Raw genomic sequence first — 24,749 nt, 5'->3', positions numbered from 1 at the left:
GTGAGAGGTTTCAGAATATGCAACAATCAAATGAAAATCAAACAAGTAATGCATCCTGTGTTCCTGGCAAAGCTTGTTGGGTTTCATCAAACAACCCCACTAGACTGGGGTCTGAATCACAGCTTTGCACTGCAGAGATCATCACATCACATAGAGCTGACCAGGGATGCCTCAAGCAAGACAGTTCAAAATGGAGTCCACTGTGCCTTTTACTGAACACACATCTCTCTGCTCTTTAGAAACAAGTTTATTTACAGAAAACAATGAAGTTTAGTATTTTCTTATCATCATTCTTCAGCATGCAAGTTTGGAGTTAGCATATCTTTGGGTTCTGTTGTGTCAAAAAGTTTGATTTAAAAGAACTGTTACTGAAATTGCTGATTGAGATTTCATTAAAAAAAAATTGTTAAGTGAACACCAGGCATGGTCTCACCCACCAGCCTGGTCTACAAGAGAGTTCATGTCAACCAAAACCAACTAACCAACCAACCAACAAACCAACCTACCGACCAAAAATGAAATTTGGCTTTGAACTGGCAGGGCTTGAGAGCGGCTTGCCACCAGCCATTATGAACTCTACCTCTCTGGAGCTGTAAGTCAAAACAGGCTCTTCTCTAAGTTGCCTTGGCCATGGCATCTTATCACAGCAGCAGCTGATCCATGTGCCATGTACAGTAGACTCTTAGAGTACAGTGACTCTTAGAGTCACATCTAGTCTCTTAGCATCTGTGATAGTATGAAGGTGGGAATAAGCATGTCTTTGCAGGAAAGCAAATCTATTTTTTATTTCTTTGATTTTGTGGACTTGGTTGTTTGTTCCGTATCATGGTTCATTTAAAGTTGTCTTTAGGCAAGGAGGTCCTCAGAGTTCCCCTTTCCACGAGGACACAGCATTAGGTATCATTTAACATGCCCAACAAAATGGCTTGGTGCCTTGGTTAGGAAAAAACTAACAGAATGTCTACAGGACCATTTCTGGACTCTTGTTTTGTTCCACTGTTCTTTTTATCTACTATTCTTATGCTACCATAGTTTAATTATTGTGCCTTTACGGTGAGCTATCTCTTTAACAAGAAACTTTCAGCTGGGGGATAGAGAGATGGGTCAGTGGCCAAGGGTAATTGCTGCTCTTCCAGAGGACCCGGATTCAGTTCCTAGCACCCACACAGTGGCTTACAACCATCTGTAATCCCAGTTCCAAATCTGCTGGCCATGGGATACTGTACACAAGCCGTACATTTACATACATGCAGGTGAAACACATACATAAACTAAAAAAAAAATTACAAGTTTGTTCAGCTATACTAAATCTTTTCTATTGCTATATACATTTGTAAACATCATTGTCTACTCATTATCTACTTCACACAAAACATTATCAGTAGAATATTTATATTAGTTTTTACCAGCTTTATGGTATAACTGACATATAACAAATGGAGCCAAACATATTCACAATATAGTTAATAAGTCTTTACGAATTTATATACTTGTAGAACCAATACCACAATAAGGGTAGTGAATGTATTCATATTTCCATATAACTTGCCAATGTCTGTGGGAAAAAAATCCATTGGAGCTTATATAGTACAGAATCTATAGAGCAAAACACTGGAAAAATAGTTTCTACATTGTCTATGTCCCTGTATGTATGTAAAGATGTTTTCACTGCACACATAGGACACATCTTGCTCTGGTCTCGGGCAGGGTTCCACTATCTTCAGGAATTTTAAATTTTATTTCTTTCTTTCTGTTTGTTTGTTTGAAGACAGGGTTTCTCGGTGTAGTTTTGGTGCCTGTCCTGGATCTCACTCTGTAGACCAGGCTGGCCTCGAACTCACAGAGATCTGCCTGGCTCTGCCTCCCAAGTGCTGGGATTAAAGGTGTGCACCCCCACCGCCCGGCTAAATTTTATTTCTAATTACATGTGTGTGTGTGTGTGTAAGGCCAAGGCTATGTGCACCTGAGTGCATGGACCCTGTGGGGCTGGAGTTACAGGCAGCTGTGATCGCCCTCCACTGGGAATCAAGGTCAGTGCGCTCTCAGCCATCCAGCTTGTTTCTCTGGCCCTCTTCTCAAATGTCAGCATCTATTTTTAAGGCTTTACATGAACAGAGCTGTGTGTGCATGTGTGTGTACACATGTCTGTGCACACATATGTATTTTACCTACAGTCCTCAACATTTTTTTATAATGCTACATTATTAATTTCATTATCTTTGAGCACATCAATAATTTCAATGTTGCTGTTCAAACATGGTTTTTTTTTTCCTCAATCCTTTTTCTTAAGCCACTTTGAAGGCCTTTTCCAACAGTGTTCTGGTTTAAGTAGGATTTCCTACTTACTTTAAAAAACAACCCCCCCCCCCACCAATAATTTTAGTTTTGTTCAGCAAGTTAGTTCTTAATGACTGGAAATAAAATTTTAAATTTGTTTAAAAAATTAGGATCTTACTTTATATACAGCTTTATAATTTACTCCAAAAGTTAAATTGTGAGATATTTTCCATGCAACTATACATTCTTCTGTTTTTGTGGGTATATAAAAAAAGAGCAATTTACTCAGCCTGATGTTGGTTTTTGTGATTTCCTACTCTACTAAGTGTGGTGATATTTTATTTGAGCTCTGACCTCTCGGCTTTCTCTTTTACATTGGCTCTGTGTTTCTTATTTTAATAATACGATTGGTTACATCTACAACTAAGTGCTATACAGAATGCTTTCATTATTTGCCCCATGGCATCACTAAATTAATGAAGACTTGTATCAAATAATGGATGTAAATCAGATGTCTTCAGAGAGTTGGAGATTATTTCCCCCAAGGGACCTAAGCAAACAGTAAAATCATAACATTTACTTGAAAATAAAATAAATGGGTGATTGATGCTTTACCAACCCCATTTATTTAATAACCTTATAATATTCTTTCAAAATTGTGGCTGTTGAGATCACTAGCAACCTAACAAAACACCAGAACATGACAGACCATTAGCTCCTGAGACAGGAGGTAGGGCTTTCAGTGTGTGCAATTACTCCGAGAGGAATATGAAGGCTATCATGCCAGCCTGTTGTGAATCTGAGTATTTCAATACTAAACATGTAGATTCTATCTTGGAAGCTAACATTATGTAAGAATCTTTATGTGGAAGAACATATGCTGATCATTACTTTCTTCTAAAGCTTAGAAGAGGGGGCAATCGGCCTTTCAGTTTCTGCTCATGCAAGAACACTGTTGCTTAAGCTGACGCCCACCCTGTCCATTTGTGAAGGGGTGCCAGGCAGAAAGGTGCAACACCACCACTATGTCTTGTTAAACATTCATTTGCTTTTCTTTTTAAAATAGCACACTGCCAAAAGTAAAACTTTGAAATTACAGCACGAGGAAAATGATATGTCTGCGAAGTGCAGGCCAATGGCAAAGGACCCTCATATTAACTTAGCTGGCCAGTTTGCCAGCCACATCTGTTACTTGTGCTAATTTTGCATTTGGAGAAGCATGCTGTTAAGCAGTATGATTTTCCATAGAAGCACCTTTCTAATACCAATTTTATCATATTCATACAGTCTGCCTATTAGTCTGCATTAAGATTGTCTTTAATAAGTTACTTTCCCTATCATATTAGTTAAAACAAACACTCTGCATTTTTAAGTAGTTTATAGCTCTTTGAAATGATGAAAAAACCAAAAAACCTCTACAGCCTGTTTCCTATAAAAATATACATAGATAATTAATAGTCTATCATTGCTATCATAACTTTTGCTGTTAACAAAACCCTTCTCTACAAAACCCCCTTCATTTTGAAATATTTAAAATCTGAGTAAAAATAGTATTTACTTCACTGACTACTTTTCTGGGTCCATCTATAGGCTTCTCCATCAAGTGTAAGTTATTTCTGGCTTACAGCATACAGAGACAAGACAGGGTGTAACCCTAGTAATGCCTCACTTTATACCTTCATTTGAATATGTAAAAATAAAGTATCTCTGGACATAATGACCTTCCTAAGTCAATCTGTCACTGTTAGTATATTTTCAAGACAACTATGCAATTTCTCTAAGTTTAATTTATTTTAATATTCTATTCTTTCTATGTATTAGATAATCAGTTACTGGCTTCATTCAGACAATACTTCACTCACCTAACACTATCAAAGCAGTTCAACTGGACATCTTGGGAAATGGACGCTGCCAAGTTCTCCATGCACAGAGATAAATCACACACAGCACTTGTTTTAGGAGAGGTAAAGTTTACTTAGACATCAGCAAAGACAACACCATTTCCATAGTCTACAGAAATACAGTAATTTACAGCTGGTTTGGTACATGGCCCCATGTTAAAAAACAAAGCTAATGAGAAAAGAAATGGTTCATCCTATTTCTCTGCCATTTATCATGATTTAATAGGTACATCATTATGTTCTGGAAAATGGCTGCATAGATTAGAATCCTAGGGCTGCTGGTTAATATACATCATCAGATAACAAGAATAATAGAAAACAAATAGGTCCAGATACACAGTAAGCATGCAACCTAAGCTATTTGGAAGAAACAGGATCGACTTCAGTGAAAACTGAAAACTCTGTTGTTATTGCACCATCAGTACTTAATGTCAGTACATATGGTATTTTACATGGCACAGGATTTCCTCTTCAAATAATGCTTGGCAAACTGGATCAGGTTGATCCAATTTCTAGAGCAAATTTAAATTAAAATGAAGGAAAACTCCATTAGATATGTTTCTAAATATTCTAAATAATCCACAAAGTACTGAAATTTCATGTCTACTTGTCACCTCCAAATTGAAACAGATTCATACTTTGTACCCTATAAATCTGCATCGCTGCTGTAGCAGCACCCAGCCACATGGGAAGCCTGAGGACAGGACACATGGCCAGAGTGGAGGGGCAGTGTGAGTGTAGACGACTCAACGGCGAAGACTAAAGAGAAGAAGGAGATAGGCATCTCCTTAATTTTGCTATATTGATTATATGTTGAAATAGTATTTTAATAGATTAAGTTAAATAAGATATTATTAATGTTAATTACACTTCTTAAACATCACTACTAGAAAATTATAAATCCATTTTGGCTCACATTACATTTCCATTGAACACTACAGTCATAAACAATACATGGTTATGTTACTCTTAGAATTTACATTTAATCTTAGCCAAAAGTCCAAGTGATAACCTTAGAATTTAGCGTAATTCCATCAGTCCAGGATACTAAGCCCTAAAATACCATATGTGTACTTTGCACATACCTTTTTACAAGATTTATTCTTATTTCTCTCCAGGGTATACATCACAAGAGATTTAATCCTTTTAAAACTGTGGATTGCTATGCATAAGAGCTAAAGGACTTCGATGCAGACTATGATAGCAGGAAGTACTATCAGTGAAGACAGTGTCTCCCAGAAAACAAGCTAGACAAACACACACTTAATGCCTGGGATCTGATGGTGCACCTTGAATCACAGGAACGCACCCAGTGTTAACTGCAGCCTACTGAATGCTCTTTTTGGAAAATCTACGAGCAATGTAAACTTAACACAGATGGCGACTTCTAATAGTAGAATATAGTATCTGAGATCTATCTCTTCAGTGGAAGTCCCTCAGTTTTAGAGCATTAAACTAAGCAATTAACTAGCATACAAAACCCCAAGCTGAGAAAAAGTCATTGCTGTACTTTTAAAGTCTTTCTCTTTGTTTCTGTAACAGTATAGAAATATTTGGCGTACTTAGAATATCTCATCTTTTATGTTTCCAGCTTAGAAACAGTAATGTGATCTAGTCTAGGGTACACTCCATTACTCTCCTAGAACAAAATACACCAAAAAATAGTGCTGCCTACAGCCAGTGACACGCTCATGCATCAGCAAGCTCACTGGAAGGCAAAGCCATTTACATTTGCACGACACACTTGCTTCCTCACACTTCAGGTAGGAATGCTTGTTTCAAAACTGTTTAAATCTTTTGCATCAGGTCATCTGAATTGGTACTCAAACTACAGTATCATTGATAAAAATTTCTTCCTCATGTCAAACATAGTCTGAGAAAATTAGGTGAAGTCATCCAGCACAACTTCCTATTTATCATTATCACATTTACGACACCGGAAAGCAACTGAGAATAGGGCAAAATAAAGAGCCTCTGCCAGAAAGTGCTGGATAGGCTGATACATCCACGGGCTGCAAAAGATGGCCATAGCTCTTTTAAGAGTTCAGCTGCCAATATTTTAAGACATTTATTAAATGTGTCTTGCACAACAAGCTACTGCTTAAACTTTTTATGCTCCTATCTTCATACCATGGATTTATTAAACAATATTTTTATAATGCTTCTAACTGCAGCCTAAACAAATGTGTAATAATTCATGTCATGTAATAACATTTTTCAGGGTTCAACACATTACTCTACAAATACATTCTCCAGTGAAGAGAGGGCAACAAACAGTCTCTTTGGTGAGAGCTGTTAGATGTGGGAACAACAGCTGAGTGAGTACTTCATATCTGCACTCCATCTACACCACTCTTTAACCAACAAAGAGCTGCCTGCTTCAAATACATGACATTGGATGTAGGAATAAATGAGTTTCCAGGAGAGTCGACATTAGCATACTGCCCCATGGCACATTAAAAAAACACCTTGTATGTATTATCTATCACTTTATAAACATGAACAGGTATCTGCTGTATGCTGCACAGTGCTGTGAGGAAAGTGATTGCTAGGCATGAAATAAAGGCTGATTCCTTAAAGAGATGGAAGAAAAGCAGAACAATATGGTTTATAAACCACACAACCCCAATCAAACTGTTTTCACAAATATTTAAATAGGGCAAATGGACACTTAGGTCAGTTTCCAACTTTGCTAGAGGAAGTTGTCAAGAAAATTACCTTAAATAAGAACACTTTGAGCAAATGTAAAAATAAAATTCATGGGATAAAATCTTTTGTTAAAAAAATCATGTATGTCTAATCTTCAGATCTCTTTAGATGTGAGTATGTACACACACATAATTTAGATACATAAAAAGAACCTCAACTCTGGTTGCAATGTTATACAGTCTTGCTTTTATATTTAAACTTGATAATGTATTTTTCATACAAGATAGTACGGTTCACTTACAACTAAGAATATGGACATTAATAAGAGAGAGAGAGAGAGATTAATATTCCTTCTCCAGTATTTATCAGCTCTGACTTGTTGGTTTCCCACAACATGGCAGGCATTATGCTATGCCCTGAACATGCCTAGGTCTTGCATCTCACACTCACAGAGAAAAAGAAGTCTTAGAATCAAAACAGCTGTTAATCTGCAAAACAACAGTAACTGTTTTCCTCAGTATGATTTCTAAAGGCTGAGGATGTCAACTGAAACAAAACAGAATTTTCTCCACTTCCCCAAAGTGGAAAGAGAACACAGAAATTCTCTTCATGGGCGACATTTATGATATCATTCACAATACAAGCAGCAAGACAGTATGTATTAGCTTTTACATACTAACGTTCAACAGCTAGCAATGTACTTAGCATATTTTGCCTTTTCGTTTTGGCCACAAAATATAAAATTTTGTTCTAAATTGATGAAATCTTCTACACCCTGAGGAACAACAATGAACTAATAATGTCAGGCTCAGCTTTGTGACTTGTGCTGTTGTTCAGAAAGCACACGCTTCATACAGTTAATAGCCTTGGAAGCATACTGTTCCATCAGCGGAGCAACTTAACTGCCCTGTATTTGTAAGTGAACAGTCTCTAGTAGTTCCGTGGTAACAGGGACGGCCTGAGAGGGTAAAGAAGTCAAAGTCGAGAGCCTGAGAATTCCCCTCACACCCTAAATCCACACAGGATAGATACATTGGTTTCTGCATCAATTATGAACACAAAATAAGAGATATATTATTCAAGAGTTCTTTGCAAAACACTTTGGAATCTTTAAAGAAAAATTATTTGCTATCATGAAATATGATGGTCCTACCCTCCCCTTTCACACACAAATACATAAAATTTGAAAAAATCATTTTAGTATTTACCACGTTTCTTTTGGTATTAGCAAGTCCTATTTTTCCCCTTTTAACTGACCTACCCCATGCCTGGATTTGGGAGGGACGGGGGGGGGGGGGGGGGGGGAGAGGGAGGGAGGGAGGGAGGGAAGGTCTTCCGAGTAAGGCGAAGGTCCCTTGGGACAAGCACCTGCTCTCTCAGGTGCTCCGGGCGCCGGCTTCCTTTTGAGCGCAGGTGGTACAGCCTTTGCCCACACTGCCCTGTAATCACGATGCCTCCCAAACTCAAAACGTTAGCAGTCAAAGGGGAAGAACGGATTCTAAGTCTCGGGGTTCTTGGAAGGGCACTCAAAAATTGCCAGTTACTGAAATATACGTCACAAGATCCTGTCTTCTCCAGTCAGTATCCCACTGCATCACAACGAGCTGTCTGATACATTTCTATCTTGTTTACTAGCTAAACGAAAGAGTTCAGTGTAAGACAACCTTGTACCCACATCGAGGTAAGAAAGGCACTCAAGTTAACATAATATACAGTTACTTTAAAGAAGACACTGCGTGACAGGATGTGAAATTCTTGGGGTGGCTTTTTCTTGCTCACTGCTTCTATGAGACCGAGTTTGCTGAAGTTTCCTGGTACCCCCAACATGCTTCTTTAATAAGCAAGAGCTCATTACAGATCATGTGTGTTGGGGTGGGGGAGGATACATATTGCTAGGGTTTGCAGTTTTATTTAAGACAAAAGATATGGTTTTTACAATGCTCAAAATTTTTAGAATAAAGCATTTAAAAAATTTAAAGTACAGTTTTCTAACAGCAAAATAACAGTAAACCCAAGAAGATTTTTTGAAAATAAAAAAAGAGAATTATTCATTTTACAGATGAATCTTCCCTAACTTAGGGAGCCAACTGGGATGCCTGTATGGTGTTGGTTCCATGCCTAAGTTACATTTGGCCCATGCCAGACACAACCTTGCGCTGTGTAAGAGAAAACTGCAAGACTGATAATTTGTAGTAAGCTCTACACACACACACACACACACACACACACACACACACACACACACACACACACACACGCATGAACTGAGAGGATCTGAACATTAACTAAATGACAATGTCTACCACACATGCTTTGTATAGACTGCTGCATATAAACTCAAAAGCTTGCTTCTACATTGTATGTCACGTAGCCCTTATCTGAAACTAAGTGGCTTTTGGTGATAATCTGTACACATTTAATTCTATGACTGATTAATAAATCTGAGCCTGATCCTCAGCACCAGCAAAAACAAAGGGAAAGAATTAATGAAGCGTTTAGCTTAAGTTAGAACTGTGCCACGAGAGTAAGAAATGTTTGGGCCCAGAGCTTCTACAGAAGGAAGAGGGGTTAGTAATAGGTATAAAATCCTTAGGTTTAAAAAATGGCTCACACAGGTTCACGGAGTACCTAAAAGGTCCACAGTTCAAGTTGGGGATCGGGATGACTCCTGTACAGATACAGACTTAACAATTCTCTAAATCCAAGCAGTATTCTAGCTGCTCAAATGTGCCTCTGGCTCTGTATGCAAGATCTGCTCTTCAACATCATCTAGTGAAAGAAAACAATATTCTTATCAAATGGGTCTTATTGACTCTGAGAGTTTTTAGTGTAGACAAACAAACAGTTAAGAGAATTTTAGAGCTCCATCTCATGACTGAGAGTTAACAAGTCTAAACAAGGTAATGAAGACACTAAATTTAAATCTCACTAATTTTACATGTGGGAGCTCCCCTTAAGTATTAACGAAACTCGCCCACTTCACTCACTTAGAACTCATTAATTTCCTGATCATTATTCCATCATTCATGACCAATCTTTCCCTTCTTCAAAGACTGAATTAGTCAATTTAACAGTTATTAAGTCCTTATAATGTGCAAGGCATATGATACAACCTGAAAATACATCACCAAAATACACAGACTTAAGAAAGGTAGGGCGGGGCTGTGGCAGAAGCCACAGATCTTAGCACTTTTTGCACGTCAGTAGCTTTCCTGATCCATAGGATGCTATAATGGCCTGCTAATTTCCCAGTAAAAATCATATGCAATGTGTCAGTCTAAACCATCTTTTCTTTTTAGCAACAACTTATGTACAGAAGAATATGACTACACAAGCCCCTAAATTATACATTTTCTTTCTACTGCATTAGTTCATTTGGTCAAAGACACAGTAGCTTGCTAGAGAGGGTAAATGGTAAACGCTCAGGGAAAATATACAGGGAAATCCTAAGTCCTGTGAACAACTCTTGCAAATGCTGACTTCAGAACTAATGTAGCACAGAAAAGCCCCATACAAACAGGATCTTTTAGATATCTGTACTTTTACTACCTACTTCCAACCATACTAGGAAGAAGAGACCATGGTATATTAGAGGACTCCATGGCTTCTAGGAGGGGTGGACTGAGCCTTGGCGGACATAAGAAGCCAGCTAACATAACACCGAAGATGACCAAGATGCTGAGTAGGAGATATAAAAAGGCATGGACACTATACAAATTTAGTTGATGTTCATACAGCATAGCCTATGCTCACGTCCTGACACACTACATCAAATGTAAGTCCTATTCCTTGGGAAACTAAAAAGGATGCTGGGGGAAAAGGTAATACCGAATAAAGACAGGATTCGGCAGCAGGAACTGCTGGGTCATTTCTACTCAATCTCAGAGGAGCTAAATATCATGTAACTGTTTTCCTATAGAGACCCATGTAGAACTTGAGGTATTTGATGATTCAAAATATGCTTTGTATATAGAAAGCTGTGGAATTATGTTCACAATGTCGAGTATTTTATCATCTAAATACTATAAAACAGTAAAAATAACTGCTCCAAGAGAGTAAGATCTTTGTACTGGTGTCAGTAGAAATGTTTTTTTCTAGTATCCTAAATGCGTCACTCAGCTCAGCAGGCTGCCACTAATAAGACCATGATGCCCAAGTTAAAGGTTTTTCCCCCCTTCTTAATGAAGTGTGCCTACCTCAAGTGCACAAGTTCCCACTAGGGGGAGACAGGAGTGGTTGCCTTTCCCTCTGCCCTTCTACCTACACCACACAGTACCAACTGTGAAAGAGAACACGCAAAACGTGAGGGCTGTGCTTATTTCTGTAATCATTGCTTACATTCTGCACACGCAGACAAGAGACAGCCTCTACCACTGTGCAGACTTAGTTTCATGTCAATTTGACACAAGCTACATTCATCCGAGAAGAGAGAACCTCAATTGAGAAAGTGCCTCCATAAGATCGGGCTATAAAGAAGCCTATAGGAGATTTTCTTAATTAGTGATTGATGGGAGAGGGCCCAGATCACTATGAATGGGGCCACCCTGTGGGCTGCCATTCCTGGGTGCTGTAAGAAAGCCAGATGAGCAAGCCATGGAGAGCAAGTCAGTAAGCAACACTCCTCCACAGCCTCTACATCAGCTCCTACCTATAGACTCTTGTCCTGCTTGAGTTATTGCCTCAGTGATGGACTATTTGTGACCTGGAAGCGTAGGCAAAATAAACCCTTTCCTCTCCGAGTTGCTTTTATTCATAGTGTTTCGCCACAGCAACAGAAACCCAAAACAAGACAACCATTAAAAGGGAGTATGAGAGTGGCATCTCTTATTCATACTTCCTGTGTTTATAGACAGATATTAAATTCATTGACCAAAGAGAGATAATAGCTTCAGTGGGCATCCCTGAAAAAAGGACACACGAGAAAAAAATATGGACCAGTGAGTGATGGATAAAGAGAAGGGATACACAGAGGAATCACAGCTCATCCGAAGGGGTGGATGGAGAAGAGAGACGGAGACGGTACTTGACCCATTCCCACCCCACTTCACCAACCTGAAAAACACAGCCCTTGTTATTGAGATATAGCTATATGGACTTTGGTACTTATCCCTGATGATTTTAGTATCAAAGTGTTTTGTTTGATTTTAAAAGTAAAAATTGAAATAATGCTCAAAACTAGTCTTCCTCCCGGGATTTTGCCAGTAAACTCTGACTAACCACTTGACAAAAACTCTGCAGTTTATCCAGTATAACCTCAGTAACTTAAATTTTTAAAAAGGAAGTATTTCTGTGTAGATTTCTCCCACTTTTTCATGAATGATTTTAGAAGGAAAAAAGTAGTAATAACTAAAAGTGGCATTTCTGTTTTTTTTTTTTAAAAAAAAGAATTTATTTTATAAGGGCTGACTTACTGTTTTGGCATATACCAAATATGAGGTAAAAACAATCTATCAAAACTAGTAATAAAAATAATTTTCCAGTACTACAATTACATAAACTCTTAAATTAGTTTAGTTTCTTTTAAATAATCATTTAAAAAATAGATTACATTGGAAGCATTTTTTTTCTATATAAATTCTAACACTCCTGGCCGTGGTTCTCTGAGTTGGTAACTGGAGAACATGCTTGAGAAAGAGGTGGCTCACATTTTCACATATCCACCCACCTAGCCATTTTAGTCTCAAAACTGCAATTAGATCAAGTCCTTCTGCACAAGTACTAATATTCTTAAGCTGAAGTGCAACTTAAATTGTCAATTTCTAAAGAAACTGCTTATGTAGCAATGGAACTGAGGTGAGTAAAGGTGTGCGAACCAATCTCAAGAACCAAATGAGAAGCCCAAACACTGAAACAGAAAGGGCATGGAATCAAACAGAAAAAAAAAAAAAAAATAAGACTCATTGTGTAGCAAGAAGGAACTCTACAGTTATTCTGTACCCAAAGGAATGCTGGCTCTTAACAAAATAAATACAACAAAAGGTTTCTCACAGACTTTTAAGCTCTAGATGAAGAATACATAGGTAGCCAGTCAGTTCATGCAACTATGGCATTGAGAAAGGAAAGCAATATTGCACTAAAAGGGGAATTTCTTAGGATGAATTCACCCCTTTCACTGACTCAAAGTCACCAGCCATTTCCTGTATGCATTGGCATACCTGGCTTGCTCTACATTCCGACAAGTGGATAATACTTGATCAATAAACCTGTGCTCCATCTCTAAGCCTAGAGAGTCTGGAGCTGGGGTCCGTTTCAGGCGCTTGGTTTCCTGGGAATAGCCTTGTTTGCTGGAGTCATTCAGTCCGTCCACTTCCATTGCCTGAGATAGTTGAGGGCTTGCTGGAATCAGGTGCAAGTCATTCAAAGCCCCCCCAGAGCAGTCTGCAGGTGACAGGTGAGTCAAACTTGGAGGAAACCTGCCATTTAAGTGATGTTGAAGGTAGAAAACATGCCGCCTGTGATGGGGGTGGGGTATGGGGTGGAAGAAAGAACACCATCACAAAACTGAAGATTTCCAGGCAATACTTTAAAGTGGATAATTTAAAAATATACAGTATTAGCTCACACCTACTTCATAATCCAGAGCTGTCTGGGGAAAAGAGACAAGTGACTTGAAAGCTCAGGGTTTCAACTCTCACTGCTGATATGTGAGAAAACAGTCTTGCTGTACAGACTTTTTAGTAAACATTTACTCAGATCACAGTGAGTTTTCAGTTTTAATTCTAACACGAATTAGAAACAATAAAAGCTCAATATTTTCCATAAATTATATAAAACAAAATACCAACTTCATTTAGAATCTTAGAAGTAATCCAGAAACAAGGTACATTAAACAGTTCCTCAAGACTAGAGGCATAGTTCATAGCCTCTATCCAGTCCTTTCTGAAGACATTTCTATTGCATTTATTTATGCACATGCATGCGTGCGTGCGTGCGTGCGTGCGTGCGTGCGTGCGTGTGTGTGTGTGTGTGTGTGTGTGTGTGTGTGTGGTAGATGTGGGTACAGAAGTCAGTTCTCTCATTCTACCAAGTTCTATGTTCCAACTTCTAGGGATGGAACTTGGGCCATCAGGCTTGCTGGCAAGCGCCTCTACTCACTGAGCCATCCCACCAGCCCCTAGTCTTTTTTAAAACTCGAAGAACACACCTGGGGCAGTTGGTCTTATTTAAGCTCTCTCCTAAACCTCCACTTTAGTCTTGCGTATCAGTATTCGGTAGAGATATACTAGGCTCTGAGCAAAGCACATAAAAGATGCCACTCCGGTTTTCAATCTACAAGCAGCTATCACCTGAAATTGCTTATTAAAATGAAACCTGCTCTGCATGATCCCCAGTTTTCACGGGGCACACATCTGCTACACAAACTCTGACATGACAGATGAGGTTCTAAGCTGTTATATCTCATCATTCATTCAATGTCTGAAGTCTCCGGGCCTTGCTACTGTGAAGAGGAGGTACAACAGAGCTACACTGTCGCTAACAGCAGCCTCATGTCCTGTCTTTCTTAAGGCGGCCTTGCTGTGAAGAGAAAAGACCACTGTCTACTCATGAAGGTCTACAAAAAGGAAAGATAACGTCGGCCTTCCTGTACTTAGTGTGGATTGTACTTAGTGTGGATTAGCAGCTAACAGACCCGCTCAGCAGTCCATGAGAAAGACTAGACTGGAAAAAGGGGTGGGGACTCAGTAACTCAGGAAGTACAGACTTCACAATCTTTATCCTGCCTAGCACAGACAAGTCTTTTGTTTCTAGACTGAATCCTACAGCCTGAAGTAGACTGTGGACTTAGATAGACGGAGATACTTCCAAATAGATAAAGATCCAAAATAAAGGAAGCACAGTGTTAACTCACCTGGACATCATTCCAGGATGAAGTTTATAGGATCAAATGTACTCAAAACCCAGGTTAATACAACTGCTGGCCTTTCTGACTGTTGGCATACTTAAGATAATTAATGTGCAGACCACTAAGTAGGGAAAATGATAAAGCTTACCTTCTATCCATGGTCTAATCATTAGTCTCAATCCTGACTGCATCAAAATGGTCTGGAAGATTTTACTCTTCTTAAAACCCCGTGGTAGCACTCCATCCTGATATGCTACTTGTCAGGCTCTCCAAAGAATCATGAAACATTTTTATGTTTTGTTTTGTTTCTAGACTATTCTGGAGGTAACACAAGTCATTCTGTTGTATACTTAAGGGTGAACCTAAACCACAGGCAAGCAAAGATGTGTGTGAGAAAGCTCCTATTAACAATGGTAATGATATGATGAACAAAAGCCCTTTCTCAGTCTGGAAACCAGATGACCATATTTACGTTCAGAGACAGAAGTCAGCTATAACAGGTCCTGCGGTCTCAGAAGGACACAGCCAGTTCATCAGAGGAAATGGATTTTCTCTTCTCTTACCTATGACACCAAAGGGTTTCGTGTCCTGGATAGGAATCAATAAGATCCGTGCAGAAGTCTACTTCTTCTTCTAGGAGCTGGGTAAGATTTACCCTCGGTTCCTCTGTTGAAGCTGTTGCTTCTTCATCTTTTGGCTCATTTTTCAAAGAGTTTTGCTGCAGTCCAGAAGTGTCCATCGCAGTCTGGCTAATCAAAGACTTTAACAAAAACTGACGATAGTGAAATCCACTGTGGTCTGAGACATGCATGGACGCCCAGTGTTTAGTAGAGGACAGCTCATCAAGAAGGATCTTGTAAGAAGAAAGAGGGAAGTGAGAGGAGCATTACAAAGGCTTTTCCTTCCCATCACCACCTGTGCTTTCTTTGATTCACTGTCACCAATCTCTTGTCTACAACGTCCCACATGATGTTCTCTTAGAAGCTCAATGCATGCTAGCATCCCTTCTCCCTTATAAAGTGAACAGCATTTTTTTTTTTGAGCACTGAGTTTACGGACTTGTATTCTTTCCCTTCACCTTACTACACTGCAAATGGCCAACAAAGAAAACCAAATTCAAAATTAATGAATTTTTTGGTATTTATTTACAAGTAATATTATTGCAGAACGGAAAATACACAACATAAATTCAGAGGTGATTTTGATTCTTATTACATTTTATATTTACATTCAACTGTATTGATAGGCACTATACTTTCAGTAAGAGACTCTAACTGCTTTTCACAATAAATGACATAAAGGCAGAGTCTGTGTCTGTCTGTTCCTACTTCTTAATTCAAAGAGCTAAGCACAGACTATGATGCACAAAAACTAGGATTTCCCAGGGGCTCACATGTGGGCCTCTTTGCCTCAAACTGATGATAATGAATAAATGGAATGCAATTAGGTTCTAAAGTATTTAAAATACTATATTACAAACTGATGAATTTCAAAAGGAATTTATTATTTAACTTTGAGATAAGAGCAACATATGGATGAAAGTTTTTCAATAAAACCAACTGAATTATTTTAAAAACAATCTTAAAGGGGCCGGCTAAGTTGGTGAAGTGCTAAGCTTGAGGTCCCGAGTACAGATCCCCAGCACCCACAGAGAAAGCCAGGCATGGGGAAGCACATCTGCAACCCTGTGTTCGGGAGGCAGAGACAGGAGATCGCTGAGGTCTGTTGGTTAGTCTAGCCCCTTCAGTAAGCTCCAGGTCCAGTGAGAGACGCTATCTCCAGACGGTGGGGGCTGCTACGTGTCTCCATGGGAAAAGCATTAGCTTCACAAGCATGAGGACCTGGGTTCCAGTTCCCAGTGCTCATAGAGAAAGCTCCTGCACATGCCTTTAACCCCAGCACTGGGGATCAGAAACTGGTAAGTGCTAAGAACTCACTGGCCAACCAGCTAGCCAGAGAGATGAGTTTCTGATATAGTGACAGATCCTGCAGCCAGGCACTAAGATAAAGAGTAACAGAAGAAGACACTTGACTGCTTGCTCTGGTGCACACATACATGCATACCTGTCCACTCACATATCTACAACACACACACACACACACACACACACACACATACACACACAGAAAGGGAGGGGGAGAGAAGTAATTGGAGTGATAGCAGAAAGCAACTGAAAGACCCCCAAATCAACCCCTGGCCTCTACATTCACACATGTGCATGAGTATATCCCAGATTAAGACTTTTTAAAGGAAAAAAATAAAAACCCTATTCTATTCTTCTTTCTATGTGTAAAGATGTATATTAATTCAAGAAAAAACAAGGAACTTCAGGGCATTTTCTTATTTTAGTTTTTTTCCTAAAAAAAAAAAAAAAAAGAAACTAGAATAAAAAGTATATAGGGAATGATTTAAAAACAAAGACAGTATTACTTTTAAGTAACTTTAAGAAGACAAAGAAATGGTTTAAAGTCAGGTACTGACAAAATGAATGTGTTTTAGAATGCACCTTCAGTGCCCTTATTCTTTCCAACCTCCATATAAGAAGGTGGATAGGTAAACACAGCAACAGGACTATGGAACAGAGGGGTTGATTGGTTTAAATGAAATACTGAAAACACACATGGCTGTGGTGGTATTCTAATTGTACTGAAATGTGATTTTGATTGTATGTTAATAAATAAAGTTGCCCGGGGGTCAGAGCTATTAGAGCCATAGACAGAGTGTGGCGGTGGTGGCACACGCCTTTAATCCCATAGATCTATGTGTGTTCAAGGATACAGCCAGCATTGGAGACATATGCCTTTAAGACCTAGGGGGCTGTACATTCAGACAGTGACGAGGCAGTCACGTGTTTGGGTTTACAACCAATGAGAAGGCAGAACAAAATACTATAAATAGACGAACAGACAGGAAATAGGTCTCTTTCGGGAAGCTGGGACACCGCAGGCGGAAGGGTGAGATTTTAGCTCTGAGCTCTGACCTCTCGGCTTTCTCTTTTACATTGTTTCTGTGTTTCTTATTTAATAAGACGGTTGGTTACATCAACACATGGCAGCAGGCACACATTTCTAATCATTTTTTTTCACCCGTTATACAAGTGATTGTCCTGGTTAGGTTTTGTCCACGTGACACACACTGGAGTCATTTAAGATTGAATCTTAATGGAGAAAATTCCTCCATAAGACTGGCCTGTAGACAAGTGGGGTGCTGGTCTTGACTAATGATGGCTGTGGGAGGCAGTGCCACTCCTGGGAAAGTGGTCCTGGATAGTGTAAATAAACAGGCTGAGCAAGCTATGAGGAGTAAGACAATGAGCAGGGTTCCTCCAGGGCCTCTGCTTCAGTTTCTGCCTCCAGGTTTCTGCCTTAACTAAGGCAGTGGTAAAAATGATCATTATAGAAACAGCAATAATATGGAAGAATAGAAAATCACATCACATATTAGCCCATGGGAGATAACTTCTGAACTGATTCTATTCCGCTTAAATTATAAGCACACTAGTGATGGCTAATCTTCACCAACAACGTAGCTGGATTTATAAACAACACAGAAGCACACTTCTGGGTATGCCTATGTGGGTATTTCCAGAATGATCTGACTAAGGGCAGTCCCATCCTGAATATGGGCAGAATCACCCCCAGGCCTAAGAAGAAAGCAAGCTGAAAAGCAGCTTTCACCTTGCTCTGTTTCCTGACCAGGGACACCATGTGGAGCTGCCTCAAGCTCCTGCTGCCCTGCTTTCTCCTCCATGGTGGTCCAAGTCCCCCCACTGTGTGTGAAGCAGAACTCTGCTCACGCAGCCCCCGCTTGTCAGCGGACAGGACGGCTGCGGACTGAGCCTTCTGCAGCAGCACCTTTCACTATCTACCACACAGCATCTCACCCTCAAGACCAGTGTCGACTCCTCCCTGCTTCTATTCCCGTCTGAGGAATTCTTACACGTGACACTATGTGCATGCCCAATCATGTATTTAGAAATGTTTAGAAGTTTATTTGTTGGGACAAAGAGAACAACTTTATAAGATTGATGGCATATATTATTATAAAGTGCTCTCTTGAAAGGCTGTACAGTTTATCTTTCTATTGGAGGTACATTATTAATGCCTATTTCCTAAACTCTTATGAAAACTTTAACTACTACTAATTTATTAATACTATCTAAAAGTGGTTTGTGTTTAGTTATAAGAAAAGCTAAAAGCTTTATGTTTGGTTTTCTTTTGTTACCTCTTTATGAATAACACACTTGTCTTATTCTCTTCATTTATGAATTGCCCAATTTACTCTCAGCAAGTCATCTATTTTTCTTACAGGCGTTTTAAAGATACTTATACATGAAGGAGATATTAAATCTCTACTTTTAGGATACATGCTGTAAACATTTCTCAGTATATACTATTACAATTAATTTTTCTTTTTTCTGGGTTTACTGAGGCGTAACTGATAAAAATGTATACTCTTCTGATACACACTGTAATCACAGGCTTGCATGTGTACACTGTGATATGACACAAACCAAGCAAAGGAACACAGACATCACTTCACAGAGTTTTCATCTTTTGTGTGAGACTATTTAAAAAAAAATCCCTTCAGTAAATTTTAGCTATATACATAAGACACTATTCTTTTAAAAATATATTTATATCTGTGTCTGAGTGTATGTACGCACACCATGTGTGTGCTTGTGCCTGGGGCAGTCAGAAGTGTGTCAGATCCTCAGGAACTGGTATTACAGACAGTTATGAGTCACCCTGTGGGTGCTGGGAACCAAACTCCAGTCCTATGCTTGAGCAGTGAGTGCTCTCAGCCACTGAGCCAACACTTCAGTCCCTACATATGATATTATAATTCTGGTCATTAAGCTGTGTGAGATCTTTGGAGCTTATTCATTCTGCCTAACTATAATTTTGTAACTGTGACCTTTCTTAATCCCTTCCTCAACTTTTCCAACTATCGTTGTACTCTGCTTCCAATGAATTCAAACTTTTCTAGATTCCACATAAAAGTGAAATCATACAATATTTACATGACACATTGCCCCTAGGTCTCTATTTTCTTCTCAGATTTTAAAACCTATTTACAATTCAGTTTATGTATAAAAAGATCTAAATTATTTTTTAAAAAGTCAATCCAACTTTTTCCAGTCATCATAAACTGAGATTCTTTTTTTCTATGTGGCATGCCATATTTAATGGTTATTAATGGAATCTTCACATAATTATATATACTAGGATTTATTTCTGGAGTTTATTATATTTTTATTTTATTTTTGAAAAAGTTCTTGTTTTAATTACTTAACACAGTTAAATATCTAATGGCATAGTGTCTAACTTCTTAGCTGTTTTCTAAGCTTTTCTAATCAATTTCAAAACCAAGCTTTCGAACTGATATATAAACCAATATTTTGAGTATATTCAGAACCGTGTAGACATTACTGCTGATTTCAAATGTTTTTATACACAGACACCTGCAAAAAAGCCCTCTATTGCCATGGGGATTCACTTCCCATTTCCTCCCTTGTCTCAGGCACTTAATAACCTTTGAGCATCTGAGCTTACTAGATCAATGGAACAAAATGGTCTGATTTTGAATCTGGTTACTTTAAATTATGTTTTGAGACTCATCTACATCACACAGCACTCCAGTATTTCATTCCATTATGATGGTCAACAGTCCATTTTATCAAGGCCTCACTTTGGTTTTCCTTTTTTCATATGATACACATTTGAGCTGTCAACAGTTTGTTTGGGGGCTATGAACATTCTCACTCACAGGATTTAGTATGAACATGCCTCTAATTCTCCAGAATGGGGCTGTGGGAGCATAAATAGCCATTCTTTTTCTTCCAAGAATACAACCTACTAGTTTTAACTGTACCTGGTCCCTCCCATATACAGCAGTTCTATGGTTTTCTCCCTCTTTCTCTCTTTTCTAAGGGAATGTTAAGCTGCTTTCCAAAGTGATGGCACCAGATCACATTCCTATCAGCCATATTAAGGGCCACTTCTCATATCCTCAGTGACATTTGCTACTATCTGCCATTACTGTTACCATTCTAGTTGGTAAGAAACAGTTTCACTCACTGTGGTTATGATTTGCATTTCTATCCTGTGTTAATGATGTAAAATTATTTTGTATCTTTATCAGACATTTGCACATCTCTATCTTTTTCAGTGACATAATAACAACTTTTAATTGGCTAGTCACAATACATTTTGTTCATTTATATTATTCTACTCCCCTCAAAAATAATTTTTAAAATATCATGTTTCTACGCCATAGCACCATTAATCATGCGTTACTCTCTAATTTTTCTTCATACTAAAACATTATTATGCTTATTACTAAAAAACAAACAAACAAAACAAAACCATAACACGGTTGTACATGTGAACACCTGGTTAGCATTTACTATGTCCCAGGCACTGTCTAACCACTCATAAGTGTTTTTGTTTCATTAAACACCAGTATACTAAAACTGTGTAAAGTCTACACTATATTTACTTTTATGCCAATAACCTACTATTAACATTTTTGTTTAAGTAATCTAATACAGTATGATCTTTAGTAGACTAAAATATAGACTGTAATGTTAATGAATCCATTACTCCCGAGGGTAAGCCTCTCTAATTTTCACAATTACAAATGCTTTCACATATGAAATCTTCATATTTCATAGCCAGTGTTTACTAAGTAAGAACACTGTGACAATTACTCTATGGGGATCCTCCTCTTCAGCGTGTACCACTCAACCTATCCAGTGGAGTTTCCACCATACCCCTTTCATAGGCAGGAAAATGAGGGTTAGAGAGGCTGGGCAGCTTCCATGAGGGCACACAGCAAGATGATAGAACAGCTAGAACAGCTAGAATACCTATCTAGGTCTGTATGATCACTGAGTGGCACCTTTAATCACCATACCATACACGCTGTCTCTGCCATTGTTTCTTTGCGTAAGATCAAGTCCACAAACCACAACTGCTATGACTCTACATACTTTGAATGTGATCTTGTTGTCTTTTATTAGAACGGCAACAACTTTTCCAGAGCTCACTGTCAGCCTCTCACCAAGACTGGACATCAGGCATTTTAAGATACTATTTTCAACTTTCTACCCTTGATAATGCTAGCTCATTTTACCTACTGTGCTTTTAAAATGTCTTTATTTTACTTTGAGAACTAGCGTTTGAGTCTGGTACTGTACCACTCAGCTATCTGTTCTCTAACCCACTCACGTCTCTTTTGAGATGAGATTTCACTAAAGTGCCCATCCATATCACCTTTCAATTCACTATGTAGCCCAGGTTGCATCCCGCATGCTCTCCCGCCCAAGCTTCTGTGTAGCTCTGATTACAAGTGGGCACCATCACACTCAGGCTTACATGCACTTCTAAGTCGGTCTAGACAACTGGTGCTTTTTGTTAACTACTTCCTCTCAGAGACAAAGCACACAGCATGTTCCAGCTGAGCCCAAGGACTTATAACAACAGAAAGAGGACTAAAAATAAAAATAAAAAATTCAGTACATTTTACCGAGAACAGAAAAAGGGTAAGAAAGGCTAGTGGAGGGGAGGGTGCCAGTGATGGGAAACACAACAAATCCTCCTAAGTGCAGCTCAAGGAAGGGTGATTAGATGTGAGCTCAGAAGTAGATCCAGGCAGCTGAGCCAAAACCTCACCAATTCGCTATCAATCTAACAAAAGATGGTCTCAAATAACCAAGAATTTCACCTTGGCCTGTTGCCTCTGACGTTATGAGAATGGGCTAGCAGGAAAGTTTACAGTAACATCTCATCTCCCAGGCCTTTCAGTCCCAATTCTCCCCCAAGGCCACACCCCCACCATCACGCTACAGAGCAGAGGTGAGGAGCTGTGGTACTCCATATCCCTGACAGCACACATGACCTGTATGTCGCTAGACTCAGCAGCTGTTTCTAAGGAACCATTTCTGGTGCTCCCGACTGGACTCAGAGCTCCCCAGACCTTCCAAGGTTACACTACTTTCTAACTGTGGGTTAACTCTCTCAACTAGAGCTCCAGATGGTATAAAGATCAAGTAACCCAGCACAGCAGGTAGGAATGATAGCATTTAAGTATTTCTCATGAATAAAGTGCCCTGAGCCAATCAAGCACACAAGCAGACATGTATGAAAGAAACCCAGCACTCCCATCACAGTGACTCAGGCAATCCTCACATTAACCTCCAGGCAGAAAGTAGAGTCCTTATTTGAAAAATAAAATCTCAAGGAATTACTTCCCACGTCAAGGTCAAACATGACCTCAGGCTGATGCGATGCTAAGCCTCTGCTCTGCCGACTCCTTTGGGTACCTCCCTCCTGAAACTCACAGACATGAACAGAAATGGAAAGGTCTACTCTTCTATAGCTGCTGCCCTAAACTCCATTTAAGTGACAACTCTATTTACCCGGAGACTCCCGACCAGGAGGAGGGAAAGGGCACTCGGAAGGAAGAGAGGACATGGCTGGTGAGTCACAATGGCAGGAAGCTCTCTGTGACTTTAAATCACCCCTGAGGCATGTTGACATTCAACTTCACCTTTTAACTGCCCTGGCCTTGGAAGTTTTTTGGAACAGCATCATATATTCTTACGGATTTCTAATACAATAACCAGCAAAGGAAAAATGAAGAAGATTTTGTAACAGAAAAAGAAATACAGGGCTGTCAGGCTATCACTCTGATGGATGAGTACTAAATGTTCCAAATGATTCAATTGTGGCCAAGTCTAAGCCTCAAAATACCCTGGAAACTGCCACCTCCCATTTCTAAAGACAAAAAGAAAAGACAGGCTGCAAGAGCCATACTAAACCTATAGAAAAGAGCTTATGTGTAGATCCCACTGTCACTCTGACGTCATAGGCCTGTAGAGGGCCTCACGAATCCCAAGGTGAGCTATAGGCTCTGCCAAGTCTGTCCCTGATCTTTCCTTTCCTTTCTGAGAGTGAAGGATATAAAGAATGTCTGCTGATTCAGCTCATTGACATGTGTCCAGAGAACGTTATACGCACTTGAATAATCTTAATGAGTTGTACTGACTCTTTGTATTTGGTTCTGCATGCCTTTGGTCTAGCAATGTATTTCCTTTACCAGCGTCCCAAGCTGCACTCATGGGGAATGCAAACCCTTCTGTAATTATGAGGATTTCTCTGGAAACCACAACTGTCTTGATCCTCTAGGACTGCTGGAACATTACTTTCAGGGATAAATTACTACAGAGATTTAAAGGGTGGATGGGCAGTATTAGCCATGGAAAAAGAATAATAGCCCTACCTTGAGATCCAGCTTGGCCACATTCTGTAAAACCCAGATGCGATGGGACCAGGCATTGTAGTTGCTGGGGTATCTTCCAGCTGCCTCACCACAGACTTCCATCTCTTCCTGTATTATTCGCTGGGTCCTCTCTGCAGGAACTGTTCCTAAGTTTCCTTTGGCCACAGAGGAAGGCGAGGAAGTTTCCTGACTTAACTGCTGCAGCACCCAGCGCCTGTTAATACAGCATGGGGGAAAGAGGAGGGAAGAACACAATCCATTTCCGTGTTCTTAGTTTCCATGTACAGAGTGCAAAATAATAGTCATCTATAAGCTCAGGAATGGGGATGTCAAGGGGATGCTGCTACTGCACTCTGGAATACAATTCAACTTAGCAATATGAGCCAGAAGGGACGCGAAAATGACAAATGGGAAAGAGAAACTTTTCTAAATTTTAAATCCGTCAAAAAGAGAAGGTCATCAGCTCCAAAATGACAACTTCCAAACTCTCCTTGGCCAAGGACTATCAAGGAGCCCATCTATGTGCCTGTGTGTGGCAGGCTAGGCGCAGGGCTGACTGCACTATGGCGGAGGGCGCAGACCCCCACCTTCAGTTATACGTGCATGCCTCACCCACATTTGTGTGCAAACAAAAGTTTTGCTTTGATAGCTTTCAATATTTTGCAAAATTTTGATATTACAGCATAAAATGTGAAAAGAAACAAAAGACACTGAAGCATCAAGGTTTAAAATGTCCTCAATCACAGACTCTCCTTTTGTCTATGTGTAATTTGCATATATTTTAGTCAAAAGC

General features: G+C 39.3%; 1 protein-coding gene across 1 annotated transcript in view; it reads right to left on the bottom strand.

The window, feature by feature from the left end:
• Positions 1-12,207: 12,207 nt before the first annotated feature.
• Positions 12,208-24,749, bottom strand: part of Ptar1 (protein prenyltransferase alpha subunit repeat containing 1) — a 31,949-nt gene continuing 19,407 nt past the window's right edge. Inside the window, exons 5-7 of the mRNA XM_006985374.4 lie at positions 23,957-24,170; positions 15,234-15,523; positions 12,208-13,279 (exon numbers count right to left, since the gene is read on the bottom strand). Of these exons, the coding sequence (XP_006985436.1) occupies positions 12,937-13,279; positions 15,234-15,523; positions 23,957-24,170 (847 nt within the window). The 3' untranslated portion in view covers positions 12,208-12,936. The remainder of the gene's footprint in view (positions 13,280-15,233; positions 15,524-23,956; positions 24,171-24,749) is intronic.

This window comes from Peromyscus maniculatus, chromosome 1 (assembly GCF_049852395.1).
Source record: "Peromyscus maniculatus bairdii isolate BWxNUB_F1_BW_parent chromosome 1, HU_Pman_BW_mat_3.1, whole genome shotgun sequence".
NCBI classification, from domain to species: Eukaryota; Metazoa; Chordata; class Mammalia; order Rodentia; family Cricetidae; genus Peromyscus; species Peromyscus maniculatus.
This window is presented reverse-complemented; position numbering and strand designations above follow the sequence as displayed.